Below are 24408 nucleotides of genomic sequence, written 5' to 3' on the forward strand. Positions count from 1 at the left end.
GTGAGCGTTGTGAGGTGGCAGCTGGTCTGGAGACCTCGGCTGTCTCGTCCAGGTGTTGCTACTTGGTCGGTTGAGGGCCCCGGGGCTCAGGAAGGTGGTTCAGGGCACACCCAGCACACCCAGCTGCTCTGGATTCTGACAGCATGATCAGCTCAGCAACGGAGTGGGGTCCGGGGCTCGCTTGGTCATTCAGTGGTTTTAAAAGAAGTTAGTGGCCACCTTGCAGGGTGCCTTGGAGCAGGAATGGCCGTGTTGGGGTAGAAGAGCTGTCACAGTAGGAGCGGGCAGGTCCCCACAGGTGCTGCTCAGCCCCAGCCCACCTGGACTTTCCGTGTCTTGGCAGAGGTGGAGCGAGAACCACCACCAAGCCCCAAGTGCAGGCTCAGCCTCCTGGCCAGCCCCTGATGGGGACGGGAGGCCGCGGTCCTGGGGAGCAGTGCCGCCGGCACGTGCAGCGCCCCCACCCGACCCCGCCCTGGGCCATGGCTCTCACTGCAGAGCCAGAGCACCTGCCTAGGGTTGGCGGGATGCACTTCTCACTGCACCTGCCCTGGGATCTTGGGGAGCTCCCTGTGCCAAGACACAGAAGGAGAGATGCCAGCAGGCCCAACCCCACGCATATGGCGTGGCACAGGAGACCCCTGGTGCCCAACCTCACTGCACAAACACACACAGACTCTGACAGCCCTGGCCGCCGCAGGTTCCACAACAGGAAACACCCAAAGCTCAGTCCTCCTCAGCTTCACATCCTCTTTCTCCAGGGGCTGGGAGCCCAGCCGGCCTGCACAGCCGCGCGCTCCGTCCAGGCCACTTCACACGGAGTCCCCGCTCTCAGCCTGCTGTCACGGAGTCATTAGGGGAGCCGTCCTGGGACCACGCGGCGGAGGCTTTTTGGGGTTGATAGACCAGCACACAGGGACGCATGTGGCACTGTCTGGACAGTCAGCTAGAATTGACTTGGGAGCTGTGCTGGGTCAGCCCTGGGGATGATGGGACAGACGTGGCTCACGCTTCACAGCCCGGGCCCCTCAATTCCTGGCCAGACGTTTAGGGGTTCTCAGCCCGGGCCCCTCAGTCCCGGGCCAGATGTTCAGGGGTTCTCAGTCACCAGGATATGGAAGTGAGCAGAGCACAGAAGTGCCGTCCTTAGCGGCAGCCCGGAGTTCCCGGAATGCCTTTGTCTCCTGCTGGAGCTCTTTTGAGCTTAAGAGTGGCATGACTGACTGGTGTTTCTTTTTCCTTCCCCCCTCCTGCTTAAACCCTGAAGACTGCGGACGACGCAGACGATGCTGCTGGACACAAAAGCTTCATCTCCGCCACGGTGCAGACGGGGTTCTGCGACTGGAGCGCCCGCTATTTCGCCCAGCCCGTCATGAAGGTGCGCCCGGAGCACGGGGTTGAGAGTAGAGTCCTAGCGAACGTGTGTCCGTCCCATGTCTTTGAGCATAAACACTCAGGGCTTGTGGCTGTGGGAGTGTCGCTGTTGTGGTTGTGGTAGTGGTGTTCACGGTCAAGGTAGAACCCCAAAAGAAACAGACTTCATTTACCTTCCTGTTTGCCAAACAAAAAGAGAAAACCTGCCTTGCCGGAGCTTGCCAGTGTGACGGGTGTCACTTTGTCTTAACTGACAGCGTCACTACAGGCCTCCCCACTCCCTAACAATGAGGATCACATGAGGCCCATCCCGAGGCCACGCTTGGGTGGCACAGAGGTCTGGGGACCTTTAGACCAAGCCTGCTGCAGCCAATCCCAACGCATTTGCGGTTACACCACAAGACGTCTCTGAGGCTCAACCCTGACACAGCCCTGACAAGTGCCGCGTACTGTGGACGCGGTGGCTCTGGCCCTGCAGGCTGGGGCAGGGCGGCGGCTCTGGGCCTCTTCAAGGGACAGGGCGGGAGCTGCTCTGTCAGCACAGTCCCGGTGCTCATCTCTCTGCCAGGGTCCGGCAGGAACTCGTGGAGATTTTTTGTAAATCTAAAGCACATTCTGAGAAAACCTTCCTCTTCCCTCATACGTAATTGAAAGCTGAAACTCGGAGCTTATGCTCGATTGTATATCAAGCTTGCATCTTAGTCATCTCCGTGAATGGTATTTAGACCCCATGACAGCTCAGCCCTGTGTTCCTGTACTCATAGTGAATGCTGATTTCTGTTCATAAAACACAAAACCATCAGGCAGCCCCTGAGGCAGGCAAGCCGTAAAGCTTGAACTACTGAGCCCTTTACTGCAAAGAGAGAGGAGTTCGCCTCCCACTTCTCAAATGAACCTGGGTGGACAGTGGCCCGGCTGTTCTAGAAAGCGTCTTGCCAGGAAGCATCAGACTCCTGAAATAGCCATTCCCTTTGACCCAGTCATGACTCGCCTAAAATACTGTCTTGAGAAAATAATCAGAGACACAGCTGACTTCTGTGTTGTTTATAAGAATGAAAATTGAGATTCACTTAAATGTCCACAGAGCGTGAATAGTTAAAAAGTTATGAAATATTTGATGAGGTATTATTGGAGCTACTGAAAAGTTAAACATTAAAAATAGTGTCCTAAGGAAGTGCTCATGCCAACATTCCTTACAAAGAAACAGTGCCGACCAAGAACCCAGATCACAGAACAGTCAGAGCCGCGCTCCCCATGCGCAGACACAGATGTGCCCACGACGGAGACCAGAAGGGCCTGCTCCTGACTAGAGACTGGCAGACGGCGCCGTCCACGAGGGCACTGAGTCGGGCCTCTTTTGTGTCTCTTCTGCAGTTTCTGCCCTAAGCCTGAAGCACCTTTAGAGTCGGGGGAAAAGTATTAAAGAAAAAACCCCGGGAGATCAGGCAGCTGGATTCAGTCCTGGTCAGCAAGCCCCTCACCAGGCCTACCTGCCGGGCTCACCGCTGCTTACCTGCGGTGGCATGAGGGTGGCGTCCCCTCCGGGCTCACCCCGGCTTACCTGCAGTGGCATGAGGGTGGCATCCCCTCCGGGCTCACCCCTCCTTACCTGCGGTGGCATGAGGGTGGCGTCCCCTCCGGGCTCACCCCGGCTTACCTGCGGTGGCATGAGGGTGGCGTCTCCTCCGGGCTCACCCCTGCTTACCTGCGGTGGCATGAGGGTGGCGTCCCCTCCGGGCTCACCCCTCCTTACCTGCGGTGGCATGAGGGTGGCGTCCCCTCCGGGCTCACCCCTGCTTACCTGCGGTGGCATGAGGGTGGCGTCCCCTCTGGGCTCACCCCTGCTTACCTGCGATGGCGTCCCCTGCAGATAGAGGGAAGAACCCTTCCCCGTCACTAGGAGGCTTCTGGTTAGGAAAGGAAAAGCATAAACAAACCCTGGAGTTGGATGCAGGAAGCTGGAGCCACCCAAACTCTTAAGTGAGCTGGAGCTGGGAGGTGGCTGGATACCGTGTCAGGGGTGCCAGGCTGTGCTTTAGAACTGCAGCCCGGTCTGTTGAAAAGTCAATGGAATTTAGTCTAATATTAACAAGCTTGGTGTCCTTGATGCATTCTCTTGCTTAAGGCAGATAAGGTCAGGCGACTAAGAAACCCAGGTGGTCTGGTCTCCCCTCTTGCTGGAATGGCAGTGGCTGTACATGACCATAATTTCTTGATGTGATAATGAGGGACTTTTCTTGAAGCCCTTGAAAAATGCCTCTTCTCAGTCATCTATCCTATGATGAAACAGAAATGGCATAGATAATCCAAAACCCATTGCTCTTAAACTTAAAAATGAATTTGACTTTTCCCCCAAAGGATTTGCTTTGCTTTCCTAAGCATTTGTGTGTGTGTGTGTGTGTGTGTGTGTGTGTGTGTGAATTTGTTTTTATGGGGGAACAGGGCACAGGGTGGAAGATGTCACTTTGGGCTATGGTATGTCCCACCTCCCAGAGAATGTCCGTTCGCATTCTAATCTTCTGCGATGCTTCATGGAACTTTTTCTTCTTGGAGCTGCTCTTGCCAGCTGCCTCTTCAGGTCCACTGCTGACTGGCTCCTCTTTGGAGAATTTCCTCTTTTTCTTGGAGCCACTTCTGTGGCCTGCCTCTTCGGGGTCATTAACTGTTTCCTCCTTGGGTGAAGACTTCTTCCTCTTGGGAAGACTGGTGCTGCCAGCGGTCTCTTCAAGATCACTACTCATCAACTCCTCCTTGGAAAAAGATTTCTTTTTCTTGGGTTTGGAGAAAGAGATAGATGGGTCTTCCATTCCATTCTCCTGAGGAACCTCCTGAGGCTTTTGCTTTTTCTTCTTTTTGGGTTTTTCACTCGTCTCCTCACACTCCTCTGGAGTCCTACTGCTGTTTTCTGAAGATGCGAGGGCAAGTGCAGCCAGCCGTTTCTTTTCCTTCTTTAAGCGTTTCTTCTCCTAAGCATTTTTAAATACACAGCAGCTGATTGCGGGAGGAAGGTCCCCAGAGGCATGTGGAAGGCCTGTGTGTGTGTCTGTCTGTCTCCATGTATGTGTGTCTGTGTGTGCATCTCTGTCTCTGTGTGTGTCTGTGTATATCTCGTGTGTGTGTGTCTGTTTGTTCCGGTGCGTGCAAACCCCAAGCCAGAGTCTCCTCTCCCTTTCTTCAGATCAGCAGCCCCCCCGTGTGCCCTCATCTTGCTCCACTTGCACATCTGAGAATTCCCACATACACGGAGGGGCTGGAAGGTGTCAGCCTTGTGGTCTGGCCCTTCCGGCAGGTCGTGCAGTGTAGACACTGCAGAGGAGATGAGTCCAAGGGGATCCATGTAGGAGCTGCCATCACACAGGAGGTTAATCGGGAAGCGGTTGCTGAATGAGTAAACGATTGTCTTCCTCTGCCCCTGCCAAGCATTTGAAAACACACGCTCACTCTGGTTGTCATGATGGAAAAGAGTGCCCTGTTGTGGTCGGCGTTGTGTGTAACTCCTGATGGCAACTGCAGTCTTAGGGGTTTCTTTAACATTAGAGACCTTTTCTGAACTTTAGAAGAGGAAGCAGGACATGTTATATCTTGTTTTAAAAAAAATTGTTTTCCTACTTTTTCTAGGTGGTATTCATAAAGATATTGTTCTTTTACTGATTTAATTCATCATCTAATGACATTTGTATAACAAGCTGCATTAGGAACTTTTTGTCATTAGCCTGCCTCACATGTAAACTAAAAATAGCTCTAAGGCTAGGATTGAACCTAAAAAAGAGCAGAAGAACTGCAAACCCAAAACTTCTTCAAGATATCTAAGAAACTAAAATAGTTACCAAGTCACAAAATAATGACGAGTTTACACTAACACACAACCAGCAACGAGCAGGACGAGCATCCAAAGACACCGTGGCAAGGACAGTTTCCGCTCACTTTTTCATTAGTTCACCGTCAGATTTCTTTCAGGTCTCTGTGGCCAGAAAGAGCCATGTTGAGTATGTGGCTCACCTTTGATTGATGAAATAACCTTCTTTCTTCGCTATGTTGGTTTGCAGAGCTCGTATCTGCATTAGAAACCACGAAAGAATATTAAAAATGGTCTGTCCTGTGCTTTAAAAAGAAAAAGATGTATTGAATTGTGTTCTGATTGCAAAAGTAATAAGACGTTTTTCTTCTCTCAGTTGAAAAGTTTCAAAACTTGATTCTACCCAGAGGCTGGCTCACAAGGCTGTAGAGGATGTGGGCTCTCAGACACTAGTGCTGGGTGGGTGCAGTACTCCCTTTGCTTAGGGCAATTAAGCAGTAACTGTCAGAATTAGAAATGGGTATACCTGCAAAGCCAGCAATCCTGCTAGGTGGCATATATTCTTAGAAACCACTAATAGACGTTTCCATGAAATGATTATGACCAGAGATGTCCATGATAACATGATTTGTAATGGGAAAAAGTTGAAAGGAAATGACTTAGTAGGAGAGTTAATTTAAAATGATGGATCCATGTGATAGAATACTATACAGCCATTAAAATTCTTTAAGTTGTATCTTTCTATGAGGACTTAGTTGGATGTCCTTGATCCAAAAGGTAAAATAATCAGATTGTACAAAATGCTTGCACAAGCTCTGTGCTTCTGTAGACTGGAACAAGCATGAGAGGAAGCTTGGCCAGTTACACAGCAGGCTGGCCACACAGTGACTTCTAGAAGGTGGGGTTGGAGCCGGGCAAGGGGACTCTTCTTTTTTTCATCATCTACTTCTGGGTGATGTGAATTTTTTAGAAAGAACAGTTATTGGTTTTGTAATTTAAAACAGACTAAAATACCATTTTTAATTATAAAAAGCTCTAAGAGTTGATACACTGTTGGGAGGCCTCACGTGCAGAGCCCGGTTGATTTCACACAGCCCTTAAAGCTACAGCGGGAATTTCCACTCGGCCACTCCACAGAGCGCGGGGATCTTGTTTTGTCCCGAGAGCATCCGCGGCTCAAGGGTGGATGCGGAACCTGCGCTGCCCATCGTCAGATCTGCGGCTGTGCAGCTGGGGTTTCCGTGCACCATTAGAAACTCAGACAGTGAAGAAGTGACTTGAGATGGCCACAGTCCCCATGCAGGGTCCCTCCCACCGCTGGGGCTGCTCTGTGTGCAAGGCTTCAGTCTCGCTCTTCCCGCTATGCGATGAACATTGAGCATCCTGTCATACACTCTCAACAAAAATGACTTGTTCTGTTTTGCTTTGTTTTGTTTTGTTTTTTCCCCTCTGAGAATGACACTGTGTGACATTCTTTATACAAACCTGCAGCAGGCAGAGCCTGAGAAGTTCCTTTGTGCCACCCTCAACTCAGCCCATCCCCAGCCCATCCTCAGCCCATCCCCAGCCCATCTTCAGCCCATCCCCAGCCCATCCTCAGCCCATCCTCAGCTCATCCCAGCCCATCCCCAGCTCATCCCCAGCTCAGCTCATCCTCATCTCATCCCCAGCTCATCCTCAGCTCATCCTCAGCCCATCCCCAGCCCATCCCCAGCTCATCCACAGCTCAGCTCATCCCCAGCTCAGCTCATCCCCAGCCCATCCCCAGCTCATCCCCATCTCATCCCCAGCTCATCCCCAGCTCATCCTCATCTCATCCCCAGCTCATCCCCATCTCATCCCCAGCTCATCCCCAGCTCATCCCCAGCTCATCCCCAGCCCATCCCCAGCTCATCCCCAGCTCAGCTCATCCTCATCTCATCCCCAGCTCATCCCCAGCTCATCCTCATCTCATCCCCAGCTCATCCCCAGCTCATCCTCAGCTCATCCCCAGCCCATCCCCAGCCCATCCCCAGCTCAGCTTATCCCCAGCTCAGCTCATCCCCAGCTCAGCTCATCCCTAGCTCAGCTCATCCCCAGCCCATCCCCAGCCCATCCCCAGCCCATCCCCAGCCCATCCCCAGCTCATCCCCAGCTCATCCCCAGCTCATCCCCAGCTCATCCCCAGCCCATCCCCAGCCCATCCCCAGCTCATCCCCAGCTCAGCCCCAGCTCAGCCCATCCCCAGCTCAGCTCATCCCCAGCCCATCCCCAGCCCATCCCCAGCCCATCCCCAGCTCATCCCCAGCCCATCCCCAGCCCATCCCCAGCCCATCCCCAGCTCATCCCCAGCTCATCCCCAGCTCATCCTCAGCTCATCCCCAGCTCATCCCCAGCCCATCCCCAGCTCATCCCCAGCTCAGCTCATCCTCATCTCATCCCCAGCTCATCCTCAGCTCATCCTCATCTCATCCCCAGCTCATCCCCAGCTCATCCTCATCTCATCCCCAGCTCATCCCCAGCTCATCCTCAGCTCATCCTCAACTCATCCCCAGCTCATCCCCAGCTCATCCCCAGCTCATCCCCAGCTCAGCTCATCCTCAGCTCAGCTCATCCTCATCTCATCCCCAGCTCATCCCCAGCCCATCCCGAGCTCATCCCCAGCTCAGCTCATCTCCAGCTCAGCTCATCCCTAGCTCAGCTCATCCCCAGCTCATCCCCAGCCCATCCCCAGCCCATCCCCAGCCCATCCCCAGCTCATCCCCATCTCATCCCCAGCTCATCCTCAGCTCATCCCCAGCTCATCCCCAGCTCATCCCCAGCCCATCCCCAGCCCATCCCCAGCCCATCCCCAGCCCATCCCCAGCCCATCCCCAGCTCATCCCCAGCTCATCCCCAGCTCAGCTCATTCCCAGCTCAGCTCATCCCCAGTTCAGCTCATCCCCAGCCCATCCCCAGCTCATCCCCAGCCCATCCCCAGCCCATCCCCAGCCCATCCCCAGCTCAGCCCCAGCTCAGCCCATCCCCAGCTCAGCCCCAGCTCAGCCCAGCTCATCCCCAGCTCATCCACTTCAGTCTGCTGTGGGCTTCACCCGCCTCAGGAGGACAGCTGGCTCCACCCCAGCTGCAGCTTCTAAAACGGGTGCTTCCTGTTCTTTCCTGGAAAGTTCAGAAGGAAAGCAAATGGATAGGTCGATTCCCCTCCAGGAAGACCAGAATAGAATGAGTCGCTGGTGTTGGATGGAAGCTGCGTGAAGAACGCACTTAGTGGGTGGAAGTGGGAGACATAGCTTCTCTGACTTTGTTTCCACTCGGCCACCACCAGCTGGACTCTGGTGCTCACAGTCTCCCAAGCAGCAGGATGGCTTCCTCTGGCAGCCAGGGCAGGGACCGTGTGGTGCCACTCTGCTCACCTTGCTTCACGCTTGACTGTAGTGCCAGCGCCTGTCTGGTAAACGACTGCTGAGTGTTAAACAGTCAGGGGTCAGGTTTATCAGCCAAGTCAGACAGTCTTGTTTTAGAGAACATTGCGATTATTCAATATTGTTTAAATTAAATACATAGTTATTCTAACCATTCGTTCTTAGAGAGTTTTATCCTGGTTTTGCTTGGCTACACGTGCAGAGGGTCCTGTGGGCAGTTCCTTCGGCCTCAAGTGTGTGGGAAGCATTGCTCTGGCAAAAGCCCCAGCCTGGTTCCACCTCCGCCTGTAGACAGCTGGAAAGAGCACCACTCCCACCTTGGAAATAAGCAAAGGACAGAAAAACTATAAAATTCTGGCTTTTCCTGAACCCATCAGAGAACTGAGGTGGCAGGGAAGTGAGTTGCCCAGCAGGGAAGGGGAAGAGGTGCCTCCAGGAGAACTGGGCCGTGAGCGCCAGTTGCCTCCAGCAGAGCAGAAGGGGCCGGCGGGGAGAAACGCTCACCTGAAATTGGCAGTGGATTGTGCAAGACTGAACGTGGAGCAGTGGAGAATCTCAAACCTTCAGGAGCCACAGGCTGCACAGGCCATGGACGTCCACTGGGCCAACACCGGAAGATTGGCCGTCACGAGAAGAGCACCCTCAGAGGTGTGGGCCTGCAGCAGGCTCTCCTGTCCTGCTCCCCACAGAACATAACCTGCAGTTCCTGATGAAAGGCAGCAAACCCTGTCGCCCCCAGAACACAGGCAAAGACCCACTGCCACAGAAGAACAGCAAAGGAAAACCTTCCGTCTCCAGCAGGGCAAGGGCCTGCCACGTGTGGCACACTGTAGGGAGCAGGGCAGAGTCACTGAGAAGGCTCCGCCCCAAGACGCAGAGACACAGGCCCTGCCTCAGTCAGAGTCTGGGCCAGAGCAACAAACAGAGAGCCCTTCAGACCCCTCCACCAGGCCAGCAGGCTCCAGGCGGCAGGCACAGCAGTTGAGCTCTAGCAGAGGCACAAGGGCATAGAGAGAGAAGCCCCCCAAGGTGCAGACACACGAGGAAACCCAAAAACCAAGGGAAGGTGGGGTGGGAACCCTGGCAAAAACCCTCTGGAAACCTAGACCCTGCTCTAAGCACGAGGTAGTGTGAGAGGAATTGGAAGCTGGCCGTGTGCTGAGTGTCACCGTAGCAACAGTAAAATCCAAGCCCATTTCAGTGCCTCGCTGGATTGACTGAACTCTCTAACAGTCTAGTAATAGAGGCATACCCATTTCCAGGCATGCACATGTGTATATATATGTACCTCAGTCTCTGGTATTCTACACATGAAGTCTGGAATTCATTCAGAAGTTAGGAGAGGCTGGGCATGGTGGCTCACACCAGTATTCCCAGCACTTTGGAAGGCCAAGACAAGAGGATCACTTAAGCCGAGACATTCAAGACCAGCCTGGGCAACACAGCAAGACCCCATGTCTACTAAAAAGAACAAAGGAAAATTATGAGATACCCCAAAAATATAAGACAAACACACCCGCCATCAAGAGACAAAGCAGAGAAAGACTCAAGGGCAACCCAGATGTTGGAACTATCAGAGATGGAGTGGAAATAACCAAGATTAACGTGACCTAAAGGCATTAATGGCGGCCGGGCGCGGTGGCTCAAGCCTGTAATCCCAGCACTTTGGGAGGCCGAGACGGGCGGATCACGAGGTCAGGAGATCGAGACCATCCTGGCTAACATGGTGAAACCCCGTCTCTACTAAAAAATACAAAAAAAACTAGCCGGGCGACATGGCGGGCGCCTGTAGTCCCAGCTGCTTGGGAGGCTGAGGCAGGAGAATGGCGTAAACCCAGGAGGCGGAGCTTGCAGTGAGCTGAGACCCGGCCACTGCACTCCAGCCTGGGCGGCAGAGCAAGACTCCGTCTCAAAAAAAAAAAAAAAAAAAAAATTAAAGGCATTAATGGCAAAGGCAGACAACGTACGTGAACAGATGAGGGATTCCAGCAGAGAGTTGGAGACTAAGAGTCAAGTGAATGCCCCCCCAGAGGCTTATCTGTGACCTCAAATAGCCAAGGAAAAAATCAGTGAATTTAAAGACAGATCTATAGAAAGTACCCAAAATGCAACATAAAGATTACAAAAAGTGGGAAAAAAACAAACAGGATTGCAGATCATCTGAGAGATTCAGGACAGTACGAAAGAGTCCAACATCTAACCACAGATCCAGCAAAGATCCCAAAGCATGATATATACAGACACACACACACACGCACGTGCGCACACACATACACACACAGCCGGACATATCATATGTAAGTCACCACAAACCAAAGATAACGAGAAAACCTTGCAGACCTCTGGAGCAGAAGGACATATTACTTACAGGGGAACAAGGACAAGAATCACCACAGATTTCTCATTAGAAACGGTGTAAGACAGAGATAGTCCAGTAATATCTTTTTTTTTTTTTTTTTTTTTGAGACGGAGTCTCGCTCTGTCGCCCAGGCTGGAGTGCAGTGGCCGGATCTCAGCTCACTGCAAGCTCCGCCTCCCGGGTTTACGCCATTCTCCTGCCTCAGCCTCCCGAGCAGCTGGGACTACAGGCGCCCACCACCTCGCCCCGGCTAGCTTTTTGTATTTTTAGTAGAGACGGGGTTTCACTGTGTTAGCCAGGATGGTCTCGAACTCCTGACCTCGTGATCCGCCCGTCTCGGCCTCCCAAAGTGCTGGGATTACAGGCTTGAGCCACCGTGTCCGGCCTGTAATATCTTTAAAGTGCTGAAAGAAACAAACTGCAAGCTAGAATTCTGTACACTCAAAAATACCTTTCCCGAAAGAAGGTAAGAAGACAAACATATCCTCTCTTGCCACTTCTCTTCAACACTGTGCTGGAAATGACAGCCAGGGAAGTTAGGCAAGCAAAAGAAATAAAACATCATATTGGAAAGAAGAATAAAGCCATCTCTATTCACAGATGACATGATCCTGAATATTGAAAGTCATTCGAAATCCAGTTTAATAAAGTATCAGAACTTAAAACCCAATGCAGCAGTATTGTACCCCCAAGCTCAATATCCAGTAACCGTTTGGATCCGATTCCCCTACACTAGTAATGAAAACCCTAAAAATGCAATCAAAAAAACAATTTCATTTACAGTCATAGCAAAAATAATAAAATGCTTAGGAATAAACTTAGCAAAAGAAATGTAAGACTTGCACTGAAACATTATTGAACGATACTAAAGAAGAGTTAAATAAAGGGAAAGAAATCACACATTCATCGGTCAGAAGACTTAACATGAAGTTGGCAGAACTCCCCAAATAGCTGTACAGATTCAGCACCATCAGCACCATCCCTGGCAGGCTTTTTTGCAAAAATTGACAAACTGATACTAAAATTTGTATTGCAACGTGAGGGACCCAGAACAATACAAAAGAAAAATGTTGTAAAAGACAAACAAATTAAACAACTCACGCTTCCTGATTTCAAAACATACTACGTAACTGCACTAATGAAGACACTATGACATTGGCTTAAGAGCAGACATATAGGTCAATGGATTTGAGCTGAGAGCCCAGAAATATCCCTTCCGTCACTGCTTTATACCTATAAACCCTACAATTTAGATGAGATAGACAAATTCCTTGGAAGAGGTTACTACCAAATGTCATTCGATAACAAAGAGATAACCTGAATAGTTCTTGTCTATTCAAGAAAATGAAGTTTTCTTGTTTTGTTTTGTTTTGTTTGAGATGGGGTGTCATTCTGTTGCCCAAGCTGGGGTTCGGCGGTGCAATACCTTCCATCACTACTTTGTGTCCATAAATTCTAAAATTTAGATGAAATAGACAAACCTTGGAAGAGATTACAACCAAACGTCATTCAATAACAAAGAGATAACCTGAATAGTTCTTGTCAATTCAAGAAAATGAAGTTTTCTTGTTTTGTTTGAGATGGGGTCTCATTCTGTTGCCCAGGTTGGGGTGCAGTGGTACAATCATTGCTCATTGCAACCTCGATTTCCTGGACTCAAGCAACCCTCCCACCTCTTCCTCCCCAGTAGCTGGGACTATAGGCATGCACCACCAGACACAGCTAATTTTGAAATTGTTTACAGAGATGGGGACTCGCTGTGTTGCTCAGACTGATCTCAAACTTCTGGGCTCAAGCAGTGGTCCCACCTCAGCCTCCCAAAGTACTGGGATTATGGACATGAGCCACTGCATCTAGCCAAGAAAATGAGTTTTTAACTAAGAGCTTTCAACACAGAAAACTTATGACCCAGATCGTTTCACTGGCAACTGTACCCAACCTTTAAGGAAGAAATAATACCACTTCTGCACAACCTGTCACAGAAAATTAAAGAGTGAACACTTCCCAACTCAGTATATGAAGGCAGCATTTTTCTGTATCAAAACCAAAGATATCACAAAAATAAAAAGCACAGATTCCCAAGTCCTCAGCATCATATTAACGAGCTCCAGTTAGGCACAGTGGCTCATGCCTGTAATCCCAGCACTTTAGGAGGCCAAGGCAAGGAGGATCACTTGAGCCCAAGAGTTCAAGACCAGCCTGGGCAACAGTGCAAGACCCTGTCTTAAAAAAAAAAAAAAAAAAAAAAGGCCAAGCGCAGTGGCTCAAGCCTGTAATCCCAGCACTTTGGGAGGCCAAGATGGGCAGATCACGAGGTCAGGAGATCAAAATCATCCTGGCTAACACGGTGAAACCCCATCTCTACTAAAAAAATACGAAAAACTAGCTGGGTGAGGTGGCGGGTGCCTGTAGTCCCAGCTACTCGGGAGGCTGAGGCAGGAGAATGGGGTAAACCCGGGAGGCGGAGCTTGCAGTGAGCCGAGATCGCGCCACTACACTCCAGGCTAGGTGACAGAGTGAGACTCTGTCTCAAAAAAAAAAAAAAAAAGGCATTATACAAAAATCAGTTGTATTTCCATATGAGCAACTGGACTTTGAAATTTAACATCAGTACTGTTCAAAATAGCATCAAAGTACATGAAATACTTAAGTATGAATATTTTTTCAAAATATATGAAAGATCTGTATTCTGGAAAATATAAAACACTGATGAAAGAAAGCAAAAGACCTAAGTAAATGGAGACCATGCTCCTGGTGTAGAAGACTCAATAATATTAAGATTCCAGTTCTCCTTAAATTGATACATAGATCATTGCAACCCCAATCAAAATCCCAATAGGATTTTTTTGGTAAAAATCAACAAATTTATTCTAAAATTTGTGGGGAAAAGCAAACTAAAATAACCAGAACAATTTTGAACTAGAAGAACAAAGTTAGAAGTCTCACACTATCTTTTTTCAAGACTTGCTATAAAAAAGTAATCAATATGGTGTGGGATTGGTGAAAGGTTAGATGCATAGATCAATGGAACAGAATAGAGAGCCCAGAAATTGATCTACACAAATACGTTCAATTGATTTTCAACAAAGGTGCAAGAACAATTTAATTCAATGGAGAAAAGATACTCTTTTCAACAATTGGTACTGGAGCAATTAACATCCATTTGCCAAAAAAAGAAAAAAAAGCAGAAGAACCTGATCCATACCTCACACCTTGTACAACAATTAACTCGGCCGGGCGCGGTGGCTCAAGCCTGTAATCCCAGCACTTTGGGAGGCCGAGACGGGCGGATCACGAGGTCAGGAGATCAAGACCATCCTGGCTAACACGGTGAAACCCCGTCTCTACTAAAAATACAAAAAACTAGCCGGGCGAGGTGGCGGCGCCTGTAGTCCCAGCTACTCGGGAGGCTGAGGCAGGAGAATGGCGTGAACCCGGGAGGCGGAGCTTGCAGTGAGCTGAGATCCGGCCACTGCACTCCAGCCTGGGCGACAGAGCGAGACTCCGTCTTGAAAAAAAAAAAAAAAAAACAATTAACTCAGAGTGAATCATAGCCTAAGTGTGAAACCTAAAACTATAAAACTTCTAGAAGGAAACAAACAAAAAAAAAAATTTCTGACCTTGGGTTAGGCAATGACTTATTTAATAAGATGCAAAAAGCACAAGTCAGAAAAGAAAAAAATGATAAGTTGGACTTCATCAAAATTAAAAACTGCCTTTTTTTTTTTTTTTTTTTTTTTTTGGAGACGAGTCTCACTCTGTCGCCCAGGCTGGAGTGCAGTGGCGCGATCTCAGCTCACTGCAAGCTCCGCCTCCCGGGTTCACGCCACTCTCCTGCCTCAGCCTCGCGAGTAGCTGGGACTACAGGCACCCGCCACCTTGCCTGGCTAATTTGTGTGTGTGTGTATTTTTAGTAGAGATGGGGTTTCACCATGTTAGCCAGGATGGTCTGGATCTCCTGACCTCGTGATCCGCCCACCTCGGCCTCCCAAAGTGCTGGGATTACAGGCGTGAGCCACCACGCCTGGCCAAAAACTTCTTTTTAAAGACAGTTAAGAAAATGAAAAGACAAGTCACAGACTGAAAGAAAATTATAAAACACATAAGATAAAGATCTTGTGGCTGTTACACATAAAAAACACTCAAAATTCCATAATAGGGAAATAAGCAACCCAATTAAAAAACAATGGCGGAAGATTTGCACAGACACCTCACCAAAGAAGATATACAGGTTGCAAATAAGGACATGGAACGATGCTCATTGTTAAGGATCTTAATCACGGAAAAGTACAGACCCCTGCCGTGAGATCCCGCTACACACCTGTTAGAATGTCTCGGATCTTGAAATCTACCAAGTGCTGGCAAAGGACACAAAGCATCTGAAAAAAACCCTCATTCTTGGCTACTGCAACTACAAGATACTACAGACACCTTGGAAAAGTTTGTCGGTTTCTTACAAAGTTAAACATACACCTGCCATACAACCCAACCATTCTACTCCTGGATATTCACCAAGAGAGGTGAAAACATGTTCATTCAGAAACCTGTATGTGAGTATTTATAGTGACTGTATTCATAGTTACCAAAAACTGGGAACAACCCAGGTTTCCTTCACCTGGTAAAGAGGGAAGCTGATGTCACCGTAGAATGAAGGATGCATCAGAAAAAAATGTGAGCTATTGATAAATGCAGTGACACAGATGAATCTCAAGTATATCATGCTAAATGGAAGAAGCTGCTCAAAAGACCACATCCTGTACGACCCATTTATATAACATTCCAGGAAAGGCAAAACTGTATGGAACTGTTCTATATCTTGACTGAGGGGTGGTCATATGACCATAAACATTTGTCAAAACTCTGCCTGTACCTAAAGAGGGTGAAATTCACTGTGCGTGAATTACATCTCCGTCAACCTCATGTTACGGGGAGAAGAGACCGTTTTCCCTCGTGTGCTGAAGTCACATGAAAGATGATGTAAATGCGTATTTTGGAGTGAATGCGCGCAGCAAGCTCCCAGCTTCATCCAGAGCTTCTCCCTGCTCCATAGCTTGGGGATTTGTGGTAACGCCAACGCTGTGTCCTTGGATGTAATGCACACGAGACATTGGCAGAATCAAATCAGCGCTGTTGCCTGTGGACTCACGACGCACACCACTACCTCCTCCTCCTCCACCTCCTCTGCTGCCTCTGTTCACGAAGGGGGACTTTAAGTGGGGAGGGGGATAGTTTGTTGCTAAACAGTGGGAAAAATCATGAAAAGCGTCAAGGGGAAAAGCACATCACAGAGGCAAATTTGCCCTTACTTCAGGTAATCAGAAGCTAAGTGGGTGGAGAGGGAGGGAGCTCGGAGCGTAAGCGTTTAATGTGTTAGCAATCTTTTCCCGTGGGTTCCTCTCCCCTTTTGCCTTCACCCAAGTCTCTCTCAATCTTGATAGTCATGTACCTGTTTTGAATTGTATCCCCTGCACCCTGAACTTTCTAAATTCAAAGAGATTGAAAATAAGACTCAGCCCTAGGGCTCCCAGATTCCACAGATAAGGATTTACCCCAAAACTGCCCCAAACTGCTGCTTTCCCGTCTTCTGGGGACCCTCTAATCTCCCTTTGTTCCTGAGCCCCAGGTTTTTCTTTGCAACAGGAAAGGAGCTGTGTTTCATTGGCTTTCAGCTGACGCTTCTGTGGGAGGCTTCAGAATCTTAATTGGTTTCTATCTGAGTTGAAGCCAAGAGGTGTGAGGAACAGGAGTGTCAAGATCCTCATCATGTAACAGGATCAGCGGCACCCACAGCCTCCAGGAGCTCTGTTTACAGGGAGGCTAAGCCTGCACTCGGCCTGGGCCCTTGTTTACTGAAAAGCTTTTATTCAGCCTGAAGAGAAACAGGTGGAGAGGAGGTGACAGGCTGATGATGAAGAGCTGCAGTGTCATTTGCTGCCTCTGTGCTGAGCGGCGGTCACATCCTGGCTTCCCAGGGAGGGTGCCCGCGTCTTCCAGGGCATCTCTGCCTTCCCTTGGCCTCTCCATCCACCACTCTGCCTCCTGCCCTACACCACACCTCCACTTCTGCTGGTCCTGTGACCCTCGTGTTCATAGCTGGTTGTCCTGACACAGACACTGGGGGTGGTGTCAGAACCGAGTTCCCGTTCATAAAGTCTCTTCCCAGCCCAGCAAGGGCTGTGAGGGAAGGCTGTGGGCTCTCTCCTTGAGCTCAGACTAGGGAAGTGGCAGCCACCTACCCCTAGAGGCAGAGCTCCTGGGCTGGGAGAGGGCCCTTGCAGTGCCATGGCAACAGGAGAAATGCCAGTCCACCTGAAACCCCTCAGCTCCTGTCTCCAGGCGTCCTGGTGCCCCTCCCTGTTCTGGCATGGGCCCCCTCTCGACCTTGCAGTCTCCGTCTTTGTTGTCTTTGAAGCTGAGGCTCTGAAGCTGCCCCATGTCTGCCCCTGGTGTCTGGATTCTTTGCCCGAGCTCAGACCCAGGGCCAAGGAGTGCCGGCCAAGGACCTGGAATTCCATCGGGTTCCTCTCCCTTCCCGCCCAAAAGTGCCTTTTTAGACTCTTCCTCTAATTTATTCCCAGACAGGCCCGAGTCTCATTAAAGTGCAAAATCTCTGTTCCTGCACAGCTTTGAGTCTTTTGGCCGTGGGTTTTTCTTGTTACTGGTCTATGTTATTGGTCATTCGTCACTTCTTTTCTAATAAGCTCAGGATTGTCATAAAGTGAAACCGGTTGTTAAGAATCCACAATCTATCCCATTTGCCATTGTGGGGTTATTTCTAAACCAGAAAATGTGCGGAGGGAGCCATTTGACACCTTTTGTGGTTATTATTTCCGGGTTTGGATGTCTTTTTTGCTGTGTTGTGGCTGCTTTGTCAAGTGTGGTTTTTGACTTTTAAGAAGAAAAAGAAGGAAGCAGAGCGGTAAAATGCTAGGAACTGAGCCACAGCCATCCGTGAGCACAGGGTCAGACGCAAGGTTTGGGGTCTGCCTGTTTCTGTTTTGTAATCAGAGCTGACACAAAGCATTGCAGGAGACACAAAGAATGCTGTGTAAACATTTGCACGTAATAACCACCTACAGTGACCGCCTAAAACTCCACATGGAGAAACCATTTTCTTGCCACATTTACGTGCAGGGACACAAACATGGCCAGGCGCTATAGTCTTTATTCCCATTTCTTCTATTAGAGAAAGTGACTTTTTAATAACTAATGCAGGCTTTTTCCTTTGTCGAGACAGAGTTGTTTTTAGCCAAAAGGAACTAGGGTTCTTATCTTATTTCTTTTGTATTTTGGGTCTTCACAAGTCTTAGTTTCTTAGCAAGGAACAGACTCAGCCAGATTGACGGAACGGTCAATGTATGCTTAAGGAAATACATCTGTGTTACACAAACAAGTGGCCATCCTCCTGCGTGAAGTCGATGAAATCCTAGTTAGTATTTGCGAAGTATGGACCTCTCCTAGACGCTGAACGTGCACACCCCAACCCACATATGCGTGCACACACAGACACATGCACGCACACGCACACGTGCACACGCACACACAGGCACGCACACACACAGACACATGCACGCACACGCACACACAGGCACGCACACGCACACATGCACACGCACAGAGACATGCACAGGCACACATGCACACGTACACACATGCATGCACACAGACACATGCATGCACACGCACACATGCACACGCACACACAGGCATGCACACACAGAGACACATGCATGCACATGCACACACAGGCACGCACACACAGAGACACATACACGCACACATGCACACACACAGGCACGCACACACAGACATGCACGCACACGCACACATGCACACGCACACACAGAGACACATGCACACGCACACATGCACACGCACACACATGCACGCACACAGACACATGCACGCACACATGCACACGCACACACAGGCACGCACAGACACATGCACACGTGCACACGCACACAGGCACGCACACAGAGACACGTGCACGCACACGCACATATGCACACGCACACACAGAGACATGCATACGCACACATGCACACACACACAGGCACACACACAGAGACACATGCACGCACACGCACACAGGCACACGCACAAACAGGCACGTACACACAGACACATGCACGCACACAGGCACACACACACAGGCACACACACACAGAGACACATGCACGCACAGGCACACGCACACACAGGCATGCACACACAGACACATGCACACAGGCACACGCACTCACAGGCACGCACACACAGAGACACATGCACGCACACGCACACAGGCACGCACACACAGGCACGCACACGCAGAGAGGCACGCACACAGGCACACGCACACACAGGCACGCACACGCAGAGAGGCACGCACACAGGCACACGCACACACAGGCACGCACACGCAGAGAGGCACGCACACAGGCACACGCACACACAGGCACGCACACGCAGAGAGGCACGCACACAGGCACACGCACACACAGGCACACACACGCAGAGAGGCACACGCACACACAGGCACGCACACGCAGAGGCACGCCCACGCACACAGGCACACGCACACACAGGCACGCACACGCAGAGGCACGCGCACGCACACAGGCGGTCCTGAAGCGAGGACCTTTGCTCAGGGAAGAGAGGACAGCAGCATGTCCAGCGTCTGCAAATATCAAGTGAAAATTAACTTGGTCTTTCTGAAGCTGTCTTGTTAGGGAAGGGCACTAAAGTTCTCACGAGTTAGTTTAACCCCAGCCAGACTTGCAGCTCAGCACCCTCCTAGCTCTTCTACCGTTGGGAGCCCAGCGGCACCCCCTCTGCTGCCCAGGAAGGTCCCGCACCCTCTCAGGGCCCGGCCTTGCCTCTCGTGAGGCTGTCTTCCTCCTGTCTCATAACCTCCCTCATCTTCCAGCCAGCTGCCTGGTTCTCTTTGGCATTAGAGAGAGAATAAAGGCAGTGTCTCCTCCAGCGCACCTGCCTCCTGATTGTGTTTTGTGTTTGAAGTGGCACTTCGGTGCCCCCCTGCCCTGCTGCTCAGTGCTGACCTCAGTACCCCCCATTCCCTGTGGAGGCATTTCCCAAGGCCCTGCTTCCCATCAACCTGTCAGCCTCACCTACAGGCCACTCACTCAGGGGTCTCAGAGCCCCCACACTAGCGAACACAGGTGTGGAGAGCACCTCTCCCAGCTCCGGGGAGGGGACCAGCAATGTGTTTTGTAGCAGATGTGGGACCTACCAACAGCCCATGCCTCGGGTGCGCCGCCAGATGAGAAGCCCAAAGCCTTCAGCCTTTGAGAAAGAGGTGCCTTTATCTGAAAATAACTACAGCCAAGCCCTCCATGTCCACAGGAGCTGCATCCGTAGATTCAACCAATTTTGGATAAAAAAAACAAATTTAAATAACAAAAATAAATTTAAAATAATACAACAAAACACAATCCAAATTTTGAAAATACAGCATAGCAGCTATCTACACAGCATTGACGCTGTATCAGGTATGGTGAGCAAGCTAGCTCAGGTTTGAGGTGTGCCGGAGGACACGTGCTGCTTGTACGTGGGTGCCACACCGTTTCACATCGGGGACTGAGCCACACAGGTTTTGCTGTCCGAGGGGTCCTGGAACCTGTACCCCACTGATACCGAGAGACGACCCTATTTCATCGCCGGGCTTAACTGGGTGTTTTCTGTTGTTGAAGATCCCAGAAGAGCATGACCTGGAGAGTCAGATCCGCAAGGAGCGGGAGTGGCGATTCCTGCGAAACAGCCGCGTCAGGAGGCAGGCCCAGCAAGTCATCCAGAAGGGTAAGGGCACCCACACAGCCAGCCAGGGGCTCATTCCAAGGGTAGGGGCTGGGGGAGGGCCCCTGTGAGCAGGCCCCCTGCAGCCCACGCACAACCTTCTCCAGCCATCCACTGTCCACAACAGGCCCGCCCCCTGCACCCCGTCTCCCTTGCAGATAAGCACATCAAGGCTGGTGGAGATGAAGCTGCTGCCACTGAAGGTTCTGCAGCCCAGAGTGTGGGTCGGGGCGGGGTGGGAGCCCAGCCACCGCCTGGGAAGAGGGCTGTCCCAGGACCCTGCCTCTTCCCCTGCAAGGGCAGCCCCTAGCCCGCAGGATTATCAGTACAGGTGGAACTCATGGAAGCGGAACTTTGCACGTTGATGTTTCCAGAAGGGAAGGCCCCTGAGAGCCCACATCTGCCCACCCGGACAGGTGTCTTTGTGCCAGGCCCTGCAGATGGCGTGTCCTTCCCTGGAAATGCCAGGCCCTGGTGTCCTCAGCCGTGGCCTCCACCTTGTCCCCGAAATGGTGGCTAGCTCTGTCACCCAACACTTCAGTCATGATTTTCCTAAACCTTCTCCCAGATTTGCCACCAGATGCCAAATGCCCCCTTCACCTGCCCCATCGTTCGCTCTCCCAGCTGCACCGAGAGTGGAGGGGCAGGGAGCAGCCCAGGAGAGCAGTGTGTGCTGCTGCAGACAGCAGAGGGGGCTCCTTGCGGAAGAGATCCGGGCTGCAGGCGACTCGGTGGCAGAGACTGTGTGGGGAGCAGGGAGGCCCTGAGAGTCAACACAGCAATGAGAGTGTCAGGCAGCCCCATCCCGGGGACCCTGGCCTCTCCCCAGAATCCAGGAGTGTACAGGGGCCCAGGCCCAGCCCTGTGGCCCCACTGAGGACACTGAGGGCTCAGAGCAGCCGTGGTGTCTCCGCATTCCTCCCCTGCCCCTGCGGCCATGGGCTCCCACCACGGAGCCAGCTCTGGCTGGGGGACCTCAAACTGCCGCCAACCAAATCAGCCCCATCAAGATTCGAGGACTCTGACCCCAATGTGCGGGTTTATTGTTCTGACTTTGCGTCTCTGTCCTGTAAAAGTCTGAAGATTATTTGGGGTTACTTTCTGAAGTTGGGGTTGGTGACCTGTAAGACAGATACCGTCACTCCTGCCAAAGCTGAGGGACCTGCCCACTCTATCCAGGCCCTGCCTGCAGGCAGCACGGGCGCTGTGAGCTCGTCCTCAGCGAGCATGCCTAGGCCGGCTCACACCTCTGCTCTGCTGAGCGCCAGAGACTGCTGACTTCCGGTACCAGCAGCGTTTCTGAGGCTGTTCCCATACAGCTCTCCCTGTAAAGGCCTGGGGTTCGTCTCGCGTTAACACTGACGGTGGCTGCTGTGCTGAACGCTAATTGTGGTTGTTTGTAGCCCTCTGTGTATCTGAAGAGCTGGCGGCAGACCAGGTTTAAAGATCCCATGTTGCCCTCCGGTGCATGCCGCCCCAGCAGCCACCACTGAACCTTGCAGCCAGGGTGGCTTTCTCCAGCAGAGAGAGCAGACCACCCTGCTGGATGAGCCATCTCCAGGTGGTGGTGACAGGAGGCCGTTTTCCTGGAGGTTAGCGGGTCTCTAGGACCCCCCAGCCTGCTAGCTGGGATGGCCTGCACACGGGGGCTGCCTGCTGCCTGAGACAGGCTTGGGAGCTGAGTCTGGCTCACACAGTTCAACATCGGAAGATGAGCTGGCCCCTGACGGCCAAGGTGATGCTCTGGCCTGGAGCCTGTGGTCAGAATTGAGCAGGGTGTGAAACAGCTGGCATTCAAGACCCAAAACGGAGGTTTCTAGACAAAAAAAAAAAGAGTATCTTTGTGAACCAGAATTGAGAGTTCTTTTTGTGAAAAAAGGGAGAGAGATTGTCCAGACACACAAAGGAGGAGCTGTGAGCCGCTGGAGACACCAACAAATGAGGCCTGAAGACACAGGGGATGGTGCCAGCAGGCGTAGTGCCGGGAGCCACTGAGGAGTGAGGCCGCGCCCTCCTCCCGGTCCTCTGTCCTCGGAATTCGGATTCAGTGCAGGTGTTTATTTTCATTTAACAGCCAACTTCGTGCTGGGAAAGACGTGAGCATTAAGAAAAAGGAGAAACTGGCCGGGCGCAGTGGCTCACACCTGTAATCCCAGCACTTTGGGAGGCCGAGGCAGGCGGATCACAAGGTCAGGAGATTAAGACCGCGGTGAAACCTCGTCTCTACTAAAAATACAAAAAAAATTAGCCGGGCGAGGTGGCGGGCGCCTGTAGTCCCAGCTACTCGGGAGGCTGAGGCAGGAGAATGGCGTGATCCCGGGAGGCAGAGCTTGCATTGAGCCGAGATCGTGCCACTGCACTCCAGCCTGGGGGACAGAGTGAGACTCCGTCTCAAAAAGAAAAAGAAAAAAAGAAAAAGGAGAAACTGATGCCTGTGGATGGACGAGAACCAGAGAAGTCGGCGTTGCCCAGGAGGTGGGACTGGGAAAGCCCTGTGCCACACAGGCCCCTGCCCGGCTCTTCAGCCTTCTCCTGGGCGACGTTCACGACCTTGGCCGTCACACACTGATTTTCAAACGTACCGAACGCACAGGTTGGGTGGGGTTTCCCTTTGTCTTTCAGTGCTTAGATTATGCCCAAACTCCGTCCAAATATCCCTGGAGCTGCGAATGGAGGGACCATAGGGTAACACAGTGTTGCTGCCACACCAGAGGCTTCAGGCCTGCCGGCCTCTGTGAGTGCGGACCCTCCTCATCCAACCTGGCATTCCTCTCCTTTCCGTGGTTCTGGGTGTTTGCTGTTTAAGAACTGAAGCTGGAAACTGACAGTATTGGAAACAGACTAGCTCACCGAGGTGCCGTGCACACACCAAACATCAGCGAGACTTCAGCCCACAGATGCCGTGGCCCTGGTGCTACCTGGACAGTGCCAGGCACAAGCGGAGGGGCTGTCAGCTGCTGGGGGTGGGTGGCCTTGGCTGTGCTTAAGCCCAGCTCAGAGCGGCCTGCAGCAGAGTGCCCAAGTCACACGGCTTTGACCTTGTGCCCCGAGGGTAGGCTCCTGTTGCAGGACTTTTTAGTTCAGCTAAAAACAGGGTCCTTGTCACACAACCTTGAAAAATTAGGCTCCCAGACACTTTGAAGGGTGAGAAGGAAGGGTTTATTCGGCGAGAAGGAAAAGACCGTAAATAGGGCCTCCCCACAAAGCCGGAGTCCTGCTGGTGCTCTTCCCGCCTCAGATTGGATCCCAGGTTCTACCCCGGATTGGGAGAGCTGGGCTCCTCCCTCTGCAAAGGGCACCAACTTCTTTGGCTCCCCACTGTTGTCCCAGTGTGCAGGCCGGGGGAAGTTTTCTCTGGGGACCACTTTATACTTGGCTGCCTCACTTCCTGCCAGAGCACAAGCCCACCACTCCCCACAAGGAAGACTTGAGGCCGGCGCGGTCCTCCGGGTCACACGGTCCTCCAGGCCATGCGGTCCTCCAGGTCACGCGATCCTCCGGGTCACGCGGTCCTCCAGGCCATGCGGTCCTCCGGGTCACACGGTCCTCCAGGCCATGCGGTCCTCCAGGTCACGCGATCCTCCGGGTCACACGGTCCTCCAGGTCACGCGATCCTCCGGGTCACGCGGTCCTCCAGGCCATGCGGTCCTCCGGGTCACACGGTCCTCCAGGCCATGCGG

The 24408-nt window shown here is 51.6% G+C and overlaps 1 protein-coding gene across 5 annotated transcripts in view; it reads left to right on the forward strand.

Moving 5' to 3' along the window:
* Positions 1–24408, forward strand: part of RPTOR (regulatory associated protein of MTOR complex 1) — a 418953-nt gene that overhangs the window by 374947 nt on the left and 19598 nt on the right. For all 5 annotated transcript variants that reach the window (XM_033182532.1, XM_033182531.1, XM_033182533.1 and 2 more), the window contains 2 exons: positions 1268–1378; positions 20626–20731. In XM_033182532.1, coding sequence (XP_033038423.1) covers positions 1268–1378; positions 20626–20731 — 217 coding nt within the window. The remainder of the gene's footprint in view (positions 1–1267; positions 1379–20625; positions 20732–24408) is intronic.

Source organism: Trachypithecus francoisi, unplaced genomic scaffold (genome assembly GCF_009764315.1).
Source record: "Trachypithecus francoisi isolate TF-2019V2 unplaced genomic scaffold, Tfra_2.0 Lachesis_group20, whole genome shotgun sequence".
NCBI lineage: Eukaryota > Metazoa > Chordata > Mammalia > Primates > Cercopithecidae > Trachypithecus > Trachypithecus francoisi.